Source organism: Anomalospiza imberbis, chromosome 12, assembly GCF_031753505.1.
Source record: "Anomalospiza imberbis isolate Cuckoo-Finch-1a 21T00152 chromosome 12, ASM3175350v1, whole genome shotgun sequence".
Lineage (NCBI taxonomy): Eukaryota > Metazoa > Chordata > Aves > Passeriformes > Viduidae > Anomalospiza > Anomalospiza imberbis.
This window is the reverse complement of record NC_089692.1, coordinates 17,485,120-17,496,498: the sequence shown is the minus strand read 5'-3', so window position 1 is coordinate 17,496,498 and position 11,379 is coordinate 17,485,120. Positions and strand designations below refer to the sequence as shown.

General features: G+C 41.5%; 1 protein-coding gene across 3 annotated transcripts in view; it reads right to left on the bottom strand.

Moving 5' to 3' along the window:
• Nucleotides 1-630: 630 nt before the first annotated feature.
• The window catches only part of CDH13 (cadherin 13), a 449,552-nt gene continuing 438,803 nt past the window's right edge, over nt 631-11,379 (bottom strand). For all 3 annotated transcript variants that reach the window (XM_068203139.1, XM_068203137.1, XM_068203138.1), the window contains one exon: nt 631-2,893. In XM_068203139.1, the coding sequence (XP_068059240.1) occupies nt 2,886-2,893 (8 nt within the window). In that variant the 3' untranslated portion in view covers nt 631-2,885. The remainder of the gene's footprint in view (nt 2,894-11,379) is intronic.

The following is an 11,379-nucleotide window of genomic DNA, read 5'->3' as shown; positions in this document are numbered from 1 at the left end:
AGTCATTGTTGCTCCTTTGTTTCAGGAAATGGACATTGTTTTTTTAAGCCAGAGGTGACACCCTTTATTCAGGTAGGAAAACTCAGATTCTGCTGTGGTTCCTCACTTGACACCATGAACGTGCCACAGTCTGTGTTAAATGGGGAGAAACATGAGCATGGCAGCTTCATCTTCCTCGTGGCATGCCTGGGTAGGCCAGGGATGAGCTCCCTGGGGAGCCCGGGACACTTGGGAAAGCCTGGGAGGCTTTAATGTGGGAGCAGAAATAAAGGGAAAATGGGAATGGAGGCTTGGATGCACCTCAGGTCAGAGCTTCAGCCAGGCTCTGACCTCTCTACACATCAACATTTTGCAATGGATCCAAGAAGAAAGATCTTATCCTTGGGCACAGGGTGGTAGGAAGAGTCTTCGCCTTGCTCGTGTAGTTCCAGGCAGAAGAGTTTTCTCTTTGTTCCTCATTTTGGCTGCCCTTGGAATGATTCACCAAACGCTCTGTGAGCCCTGGTTTAAAGCAGGGAAGGGCAGATTTTTCTGGCATTTGACAGAAATGACACCAAAGTCAAGGGGGGGGTCTTTCCAGAGGTGGGTTTGGCTGGGTGGAGAGAGGAAAAAAGCAAGTAGAAAAGAGTATTTGTGGGGGAGGGTAATATAATTTCTTTTATTCAAGATAGAGGTTTTGTAGCTCAAAGCACAGGGTGCAGAATATCTTTGGGTGCATTCATTGAACATACACGTTGGAATTCCAGAGGTGCCATACAGTAGTTAAATCGTTCCTTTTGGAAAAATTTGCTTGAAAATAATATCTTTTTTTTTCTTTTTTTTTTTTTTTTTAATAAAAAAAAGACGTGATTGTTGATGGCAAAGCAGCAGCATGGGGTCCATACTAGGCATGGGCAGGGAGAGAGGACCAGGAGTGTGCCCGTGTTAATGGTTGGGATCAGGCACTTCCCTGCTGAAGCTGCCAAAAGCCTCTCCTGGTGTCCTTGACCAGCTCCCACTGACCCTCAAGTGCCACTTTGGTGACACAGAGGCTCCTGCAGGGACCAGGGGCAGATTTCACTTGGTCAGGACTGCAGGAGTTAAGCTGGAAGAGAAAAACTGGTCTGAAGGCAGCTCGTATCTTATCAAGAAATCTACAACGTTAGGAAAGCTCACAACACAAACTCATTTTTCCTCTGTTGCTGTTGTTATTACTCCTTTTGATTAAAAAAAAAAAAAAGGAAGAAAGAAAGAAAAAAAAAAGCCTGTTTCATATTTGGTATAATACAGGAAGTCGGAGAAAAGCTATTGTACAGCAAATTTTAACCACCAACACACATTTAATATCTAAGTGTAGCATTATGGGAAACTAAATGTATGTCTGGACTTATTTTTAATGTTTCCAAAAATCTTTACTATTGAAACATATACGTGGTGTGGAAGATTATACTCTCACTGTAGTAAGGATGCCATCGAGTATGACCCATAATTACTGTAAAAATGCTAACTAAAGAATGCAGCTGCAAAGTTCTATTGCATAAGGAAGCTTTCTTGTTTAAACTTTAAATAAGCAAGTTTATTAAAATATTCTAAGACACTTACCTTACCCTAGTTACTGGCAAGCTCTAATAAAAGCCACAGTCTGTCACTAGTATACTTTTTGTGTTAATTTTATAAAAATTTGGTGTGAGCTTTGATGGATCATTTACAGTTTATTAACAAGATGATCATCTTCATACAGTTAGAAGGAATTTTTTTTTGACCTTACATGCTCACAGAATAAAAAAGGATCCATATTCATAGAGAACAAACACCCTTTTTTCCCATGTCTGCAAACAGGTGTGGTAAGTTTACACACACAAAGAAATGCTCTTGTTACTCTTAACTGGAAACTGTGTGTACGTGTGTATGTATGTATATATATATCCAAAATGATGGATTTGTGTGTTTGTGAGGCTATTTCTGGAACAGGGCACCCGTGCTGCTGCTGGCACAGAGGCTGAGACAGAGATCAGTGCTCTGGCAAGCACTGAGCGCTGCTGTTGGACTCAGCTTCTCACCTGCAGAGCTGATAAAAACATTTTGTCACCTGCCCCAGCCAATGTTTCAGCCCTTTGGCCCTTCAAATCAGGCTGAGCTGCTCACACTTGGCTGCTCCTCCTGCATCCTCAGCTCCCTCTGGGACCCAGGGAGAGCAGTTCAGACCAGGAACAAGCCCTGGGGACTTGCATTTCGTGTTTGCTGAACCTGAGGTACGAGAAGGGCCATGGCAGAGCCCGGGGTGGCCACAGGCTCCTCCTGGCCACGCTCTGAACAGCAAACCCAGCAGGTTTAGCCGTGGTGGGACAGCTACAATTCATCTGTGGCTGCGTTATTCTGCTCCCTCCCTTCTCACCCTCCAGATGAACATTTTATAAAAGCTAAACCTGTGGAATAACTCTTTTCTCTATATAAATATATATATATACATACACTCATACATATACAAATACTAACCCACAGACAAAATATTTTCTGAACAGTTGAATAGCAACAAGTCAACAGATAGAAAAAAATGGAGTCAATCTGGTTTTTTTTTTTTGTTTTTTGATTTTTTGTTTTTTTTTTTTTTTCCTGCTCCCCCAAGGTTGGGTTTGGATGTCATGGTCTTTTAACATTCAGAGTAAATTTTGAGTAAACCTTGTGTCCTGCAGGAGGAATCCAGGGCCAAAGGGCAGAGGGGTGGAGGCTGTCGAACACCAAGGTACAGTCGGACAGATTGAGTGAGATTGCAAACTAAACTGGAGCAACTGAGGCCGAGGAGTGAAGAACAGTAATTGTAAACTGCAATCTTCAGATCTGATGGTTTTTTCCTTCTTCTTGTTGCCATGGCAACTCGGTAGGACAGCTTCAAATGGCAGGAATTCTTACAGACCTAAAGGATGAGATGGGGGTGAGTATTGCCATGCAAATCACGGGATCTTTTAACTGTTTGGGGTTTTTTTCCCCCCAGTCAGATTCCTAGTCGGGTGCATGAACACTGCCAGTAGTTAAATATTGATTATCTGGGTCCTGAAACAATTATTTGTGAGTGCAGAAATCTGCAGAAATCTCCCCAGAATGTCATGTGGGGCAGTCAGACACCTTTGTGGTGCAATTCTGGAAGATGTGGTGAGAGGATAAATCCTGAGCCAGGACCTGATTCCCCCCCTTGGGCACCTCTGTCAGTTCCATTTGTGCACAAGCACAAGGAAATGCCAGCCCCTCCCTCCCTGCACACCCTGACAAGCAAAGAGCAAACAAACAATATCTTTTGAAAAATAACACTCTAATAAAGCCTTATAGTTTGTGAATATACCAGGGAATAAAAGGCCTGGTGTATCACATTGATGTTGCTACAGAAATAGAAGACATTTTTGTAGGGTTTCTATTAAATAAAGTGAATGTGGCACTTTAGTTCTGTTTTAGATGGACACCCTGATAATACCAAGGCAGTAAATAAATTCAGAAAGGAGAGTTCAGGAGCAAATCTAACATCAGCTGTAGCACACACTGGGCCTATAAAACCAAGGGAAAGACACATCAAAACTCAGTCAGCAAATGTTTGTCAAATATTTATTGTATCTGTACACTTAAAAGATTGTAATATTGCAATATTGACAGTTTTGTCACCACCACAGAAATGTAATGGCCAATGTTAGATGCTGGTTTGTGGCCTTTAAAAATTTTTAATGGTCTGTTTGCCTTTTAGGACAAATCAAATGTAATATAATTATTGATAAGGCTGTTTTGTTTTATCTGTTTATTTCTTGTTATCATTTGAACTGATGTCAATATTGAATTCTGCAGCAATGCAGGCACCTGGATGCCAACAGCTGCCTGGCCCTTCCCTGCAGCACTTCAGTTCTGGTAAACAAAGGTAAATAAAGCAAATTAAGTGTAAGAAATCCATAGAGGTGCTGATGGATGGGGCTCACTGAAGTGAGAAGTTTAACTGAGATTTCCAAATAGGACAAAATCTGGAATTGCTTGGCATATGGATTACTAGCAGCTGAAAGAAAAGGTCTGGCCACAAAATCAGGATCCAGACTCACATATAGGAGATTTGTGGTCATGACTGCCAAAGTCTGGATGTATTTGGATTAGGGATACTAGCTAGAACTAAATTCTCATAAACAACCTGATCTCCTGGGTAGTGAAAAGAATTTGAGAGTCTGATCTCACAGACAACCTGAAAAATAGCATTTCCAGATCCCAATGAAGCTTAGTGTCATTAAAGGGCATTTGTTCAATCCTGGCTCAAAGGAACTGACACTGGCTCTGGGATTGATGAAGCTGCTTTGAATCCTTGGGACATCCTTGGGGGTCCTCCTGCTAAGGAGAGGCACCTGGACATGATGAATGAGGAGGAGCTGTGGAGCTGTTTCTGTGCAATCCACAGGCCGAAACGTCACCAGAGAAATCTGTCAGCACAAAATTTATGAATACCCCACCAACTCGAGCAGCCACTGAGCTGCTTCACCAACAGCCTGTAAATAAAGGGCAGGATTTGGTGATTTATGTGCACACCTGAAGAAAAGCTTGTATACTTTACATTATATTGACAGACATAATGAATGTTACTACCTTTCATACACATTGTCTGATGTGCAAAAACTAGTTGAGTTAATCTTTAATTATGACTCTTTCTCCTTTGCTATTTTTGTATCTATTGAAGGCCAGTTTGTCCCTCACAAGGAATTCTTGACCCTCCCTGTTACCCCACCTGCCTCTGCAAGCACCACCCCATTCCTTACTCCTTTCACCTCAAAGCTTTACAATTCCTGCCTAGATTTTCTTTCACTGAAATTGCTTCTCAACTTCAGCCGTTATTGCCTTTGATCCATTTAATCACATGCTTGAAAATCCGATGTTCCCTTGGCTCCTGGGACTATCTCCTCCTATAATTTTACCATGATTTCTCTAATCACTTTTCCAGCCTGTCCTGTGGTCTTGTTCCTCCAGTTCATTTTTTTAAGGAAACCTTTTTTTCCCCCCACTTTGGTTTCTTCCCCTTCTCAGTGCCACCATCATTTCCTGCTCAGCAATCACATCCGTGCTGACAGTTCAGAGCTCTTACTCTCTTTTTCCCACTTTTCCATTCAGTCTCAAATGTCAGCCTCTAGCTCTGATAACTTTTGGATGTTTTCCTGACAGCTCTGCACAGCTACAACCCAGCTCTTAAATCTTCCCCCTAAAGCACTCCCTTCTTTGATTGCTCAGGACAACACCATCATCCTGCCTCTTGTTCAAGCCTGAAAGCACAAACAAACCAGAGGAGGTTTTTGTCATGGAATCTCCTTTCTAGGTCTGTATATTTAGGTTATGTCAATCTAGAGGATTCTCTCTCACAGGTTGTCCCAAAGGGCTTTTTGTAGCCATTCAAACAGCTAAATCCCCTTCCCAGGCTCTCACTTACCAGGTTTGTAGCATCTTTTCTGAGCCCTTGACAAATTGAGCTGCTGTGTGCTCATCTCCTGCCAGCCTTGTGCTCTACATTTTCCTGCTTTGCCACTTTGACAAAACCTCTGTAGCTGTGGCTCCTTCACTGCCTCTTTCCCCACTGCACATTCCTGGATTTTCCCTGCAGGAAATTCCCTCTTTTTCCTCTCATTCACAGCCAGTGGTGACAACTTCCCCTGAGGAGTGCTCAAACAAACCTGGACCCCTTCCACAGAAAGCTGTGTCCCAACATCTGCTGGCACTTCCACCAAACTTGGCATTGGCAGAGGGTGCCAAGACTCCTCTGAATTCAGCTAAGCCTTGGCCAAGGCTGTGTTAAAAGAATTATTCAAAACACTGCCTGGAGGCCATTACTGGTGATTGGCCCTTTTGCATATGTGGATTATTAAAGGAGTAGTTCTTTCCTTTGGAAATCAGATCAACACTCAAAATTATGGTCTGTGAAGTTTCAGTAGACCACCACCTTTGGTAAGTAAGAACATGCAAGATCAAATCAATCTTGGTTCTTTCTATTGCACACAAAATTGATTGGAAATTGCTTCTGTCCTAGACAGCATCAGTCTTTTAGTTTCTGTGGTTAATAACTGAGTGCAAATTACAAATTTACTTTCTACAAAGAGTCTGATAAGGTCATGTGAGGTGTTAATTGGACAAACATTCTGGCCAGTAACTCCCTTAACACAAAATCTACAGGATTCAAGGATAACCAAAGTATTGCCTGGAAAACTCAACCCTGAATGTGAGGAAATCCATTGAAACCAAAACAACTGCTCTGTTATAAACTTACTGGGGAGCTCTGAGCCTCTGGTCCATATTTAAAATCTCTCTGTTCTCCCAGCTGGATTTCCAGTGTTCATTGCTCTTTCCCGTATAGGAATTGTAGTTTTCTTGTTGGCTTTTCTTTTTGTTTATTGTCCCCATAAAGAAGAAACAAATGAAATTTCCAGAAATGCTCACACAGAGCCAGATTTTTAGAGTCTATTTCTTATTTGAGCCCCAGCTCACCTGGTGACTTTTCCACTGAATTTGATGGGGTTGCATTGGTTTTTAATTTTGTTTTTACCCATTCTTATGTATTTTATAGCACAGAAAATTTATAGTTTGCAGCTGGCAATAGCTCATAAAATATATTAGTATTTAAGGAATACTGTGAGCATAAAATGTGCAAATAATGTATGCAAGGAGCACATTTGCTGATCAATGAGAACTATTTCTTTTAAGAACTTAATTCTGTGGAAAGCCTGTGCCTGGCAGGTTTAGATCTGCACATTAATGATAATTAGGCCTAGTAATTATTTTATTTTCTTTTTATCACCTCTGTCTCCATATCTGGCCTCAGCACTCAGGAATTATTATACACTCTGTGTTGTTTTGGATGTGATTTGACAGAAATTACCTACAAGGAGTGATTTGCTGCCCAAGGCACTCAAGCCACAAACATGTGATGGTAAATTTTGCTCTTTTGTCCCTTCCACCTTTCCCTTTGGGTATCCATGGATGCACAGCAGCACTAAGTGAGCACAGCTGTGGGGAAATCTCTCTCGTTTCAGTCTCCAATGTGATCTTCACCAATTTTATCTCACAGTTCTCCTCTGCTCTTCTACCTCTTTGATACTTGGGAGACACATTCAGCCTCATTCCTTCTGAGATAACAGTGAGATAGCACAGAATTCACAGAATGACTAGGTTGGAAGAGGCTTTAAAGATCCATAGCAGTGTAAAAGACAGGGTTGCTGCCATGTGTTTCTGAATCTTTACATTTCTGGTCAATGGGCTCAGATAAGAAAGCACAGCATGTTCTCACAAGCAGCTGGTGGCTGTTGGCATCAGGGCTTTGGCCTTGGAAGTGAAGATTTGCTTCTGCTGGCCAAGAAAACTGACAACCATTGTGAGAGTTTGTTTGGATCTAATGCATTAATAATATTAATAAAAATAGTTATACTGTGGGGATACAGGTCTAAGTGCACAGTTCAGGGTAGGGAGACTTATGACATAGAAAATTAAATTGAATAAACCCCTCTTTCTACTCAGCCAAGGTCTACTGACTGTATTTAGAGTTGATGATGGTGGCCAACTCCACAGGAAAGCCCTGAATTAGAATTTCAAAAGCTGATTTGGTTTGAGAAGGTGCAATTCACCTAATTCAGCCCAAGTTCCTAATGTTGGCTTCTTCAATGACTACAGAGACATCTCCCTGCCTCCGTCACACTGGGCTAACTCAGAGTTTACTCCTCATGTTCATCCACACAACAGAAGAAAATGAAGGGAAAAAAAAGCACAACATTTAAGACAAAGATATAATGATCTTCATTCCAAGGAAGAAGCAACTGGTAGGATGTAAATTCATTCCCTGTGGTTCAGGCTGCCAAGAGCTCATATTCTGGCAGAACCCTTTCCTTCAGCCAGCTAGCAGTGGTGTTTGCAGAACTTCTGATCTCAGAAAATGCTTTGGTGCTCCCCAGCCTTCCCTGTTGCAGTCAGAGCATTCTCTGAATATATTTACATATTAGTGACTCAATTCCTTGCTTATTTTAAAGACACAGGTCTAAACTGAGTAATTAAAAGCCTTTGAAAGATGTGCTTTTTATGAGACCAAGCTCACCCTCCATTTCACAGACTCTGCTTCTCCACTGCAGTTAAAACCTCATAAAAATTAAAGGCATTTAAGTTTCTAGCTGACCCTCTGTACAGGAATGAGCTTTACCCAAAATGCATTCATCCTTTAATTCCCATTAAAATAAGAGAGTTAACGCAGCTGGAGTTTGGAGTTCAGCTCATGCATGCTCCATTTCTTTCAATTACCCTTTCATCAGAAATATTACATTAATCTGGCATAATTAAAAGTCTGCATTACATCATGGACTTTATTGAAACCTCAGTAATGCTGAAGAGGTAACAAAAATGATAGAAGAGATCAGCACCGTGTTTCTGATTAGGCAGCTAATCAACATCCAGGTACTTCTTTCCTGGATTTGCCATCTAGGAAAGGTCATTAATTAGAGGCATAGTTATCACTTTAGCCTCGATGTAGAACTTTAAAAAATATAAATTATTTTCATGTACATGACTGGTTGATCTGTCACGGGTAGGTTTCAACTGTAGAAGTTTCACAGTGTTTGCACCATGTGCCTATAAATTATTCTAAATTTCCCCCAAAATCTCATTGAATTTGAAGGAATATTTCCAGACAGATACCCTGTGTTTTCATTCCTGCAATTAAGAAATTTGGGGTTAATATCAGCTAGAGAAAACTGGTGATCTCACTGGCCATAACACCTTGGGGTAAAGTTTATAAAGACTCCAAAAATAATTTAGTTTATCCTGAAAATTTGCAGCTTATAATATCACACACAATTTGTTTCTCATTTATGTGAGAAATTATTTGAAAGTTGTTACGGATGGGAGAAGCATCGTGTGAAACGAGAGTCTCATAATTGCACTCGGAGCTTCGGTGGGCTCTCGTAAATCCGTGCCAGTGTTTGACTGCAGGAGCTGTGTGGGAACCCAGGACATCCCTCTGGCTGCCCTGGCTGCCTTGAGACCCTGGCATGGGGCTCGGAGACCTTGGCACGAAGTCAAAAACACCTGTGGCTTCGATTTTAGCCCGTGGAAAAATTGCCACCTTTGTACAAGGAATTACAAGCCACAAGGGTTTGAGTAGTAGAAATCCATTTGGATTTAGGTGAAATGTGCTGCTTTGAGCTTGCTAACATAAGTAAAATATGCTGTTTAGTCTGGTAACTGCAACACTAGCATAACTGCCCCGGCTAAGGAGAAAGAATGCAAATTACCAAGCTAAAGAGATAAGAGATAAGAAAGACTCCTTGGGCCTTGAAACAGACAGCGCAGAGTGACCCAGGAGTTCTCTCTGTACTTTCTGACAAAAACTGAGTACAAATGTAACTAGCTGTAAGTGTAACGCGAAATCAGAAGAATGAATTTGCATGAACCTATTGTGAAATTATATGAATATGTAAATTAGCTAGAGTAATAAAAAAGGATCAGGAGTTTTCAGGGGCATGCATGTCCTTTGAAAGGGAAAGATCCCTCACATGTGTCCAGCGCTGTAATAAAAACATACCGTGCTCTACAGATCTATTGGAATTGTGGGGTCTTGATTTTTCACCAAAAGTCATTAGTGTGGTAGTTGAACTAACACAGGGCGAAAAAGTAGAATTTTAGAGTTTTAAAATAAGGGGTTCAAGGGGACAAGATGGAGGGATTTGGGCGTGTCCTGACCTTCTTCTGCTTCTTCTTGCCCTCTGTGTCTTGCTGTGATGGTGACACTTTTCTGTTGGTTTAAGGTAGAGACACACTGGCCAACATGAATGATAGATGTTGGCATGTTATTGTAAACATGGCGCAGGTAGTTTTTAGTGTAAAATGGTAACACCACCCCAAGGGAGTGGGAGTCTGCTGCAAACTGACCAGCTAGACAGACCACAGCTCTTTGAGAAAGCATGTTATAAATAAGAGAAAATAACCTTTAGAAGCCGACCCTAGGCACTCCGACTTCTTCTTTGGCTGCGTGGGCTGGGAAGGAAGGACTTTTACATTTTCAGGGTCACCTCGACCTCCAGACCCCTGAGAGAGCTGAAACTGCCACGTGCTCTGCAGTCAGCCCAGACTGGCGGGGCAGAGGGGAAATGTGCCAACCCCAACTGCCCAGCTTGCACTGGGGGACACAGTCCCCCTGCTGAGGTCATGTCACCTGTGTGACACCAGCAGAGGGTATTTCCCAGAGTGGCTCTCACACTGCTAATTATATTTATTATAATAATTTATTATGACAATTTATTATTAGGAGACTGCAGTGGCAGATCCAAAGCAGGGCTGGTGGAAGCCAAAGTGCTTTTCTGACCCTGGCAAGGGCACTGCTGAATCCTTGTCTGTGCATTCCCTCTTCCCTGTCGGGTACTCACACACACTTCCTGTGTAATGAGCTGTTCCTAAGAAGTGCATAAAATAAACATTTTCTGAAAGACAAGTTGCTCAGAAGAAGCAAAATTCCGACTCTCCTTGCTTAGAAATTCAGAGCCATGTGCTTCCCTAGGTTTATCAAATAAAAAAACATCTTCTAATACAATTCCTGTTCTCCAGGGATATGAAGAATCTCACTGGGAGAGGGGGAGTTTTAGGGTAGAAAAGCCAAGATGTACTCCATTATTATTTTTTTATAAATTGATGTGAATTTCAGTTGGATACTTTGTCAAAGCAGTGTTGCCTTCATTGAAGCAATAGGGAATAAATGCTTCCTTCATTTCTCAGTTCTGTCAAAGCGAAACAATTGCAGAGGTGGCTGCCTGCAGCCTGCATGGATATTTTCCCATGCTCTAATCTGATAAATTGAATGGAATTGCTGAAAATATTCAACAAGTGAAATGAGTAAGTACAGTTTTGAAATAGCAGCACTGAACAAGTCTGCTGATTTTTTCATACGGGTGCTGAAAGTGAAATGTATCAACTGTAGCAGGGAGCCAACCTTTTAAAGGACTGGAAGCTGCTCAGGCAGTCAGAGCTCATCTCCCACAGCAGCACAGCACAGGTTACCATCAGTTTTAAATAAGCAGAACATGAACAATCCAGACACATTCAGATCTGTAGCTACAGACTAAACCCAGCTTGAAATCCTAAATTAATCATCTGAAGAAATTCTTGTTGAGTAAGAGTAAAAACTAGAGTGAAGAATTATGTTTAGAAGCCACAGAAAAGGAAAAACCAAACTAGAAAATTGGCCAGATTTGGCTGTGTTGGTATCAACCTGCTCATTTCAAATTTTTTGAAGAACTGCTCCTAAACGTGGCACTTACCTAAGCACCAACCAATGACCTACCCCAATTAATTATATTGATAAAATGAGGCTTTAAGACCTCATCTAAAATGCTCCAAACATTAATGGCCCTTTAAAGGGCTTTGTAA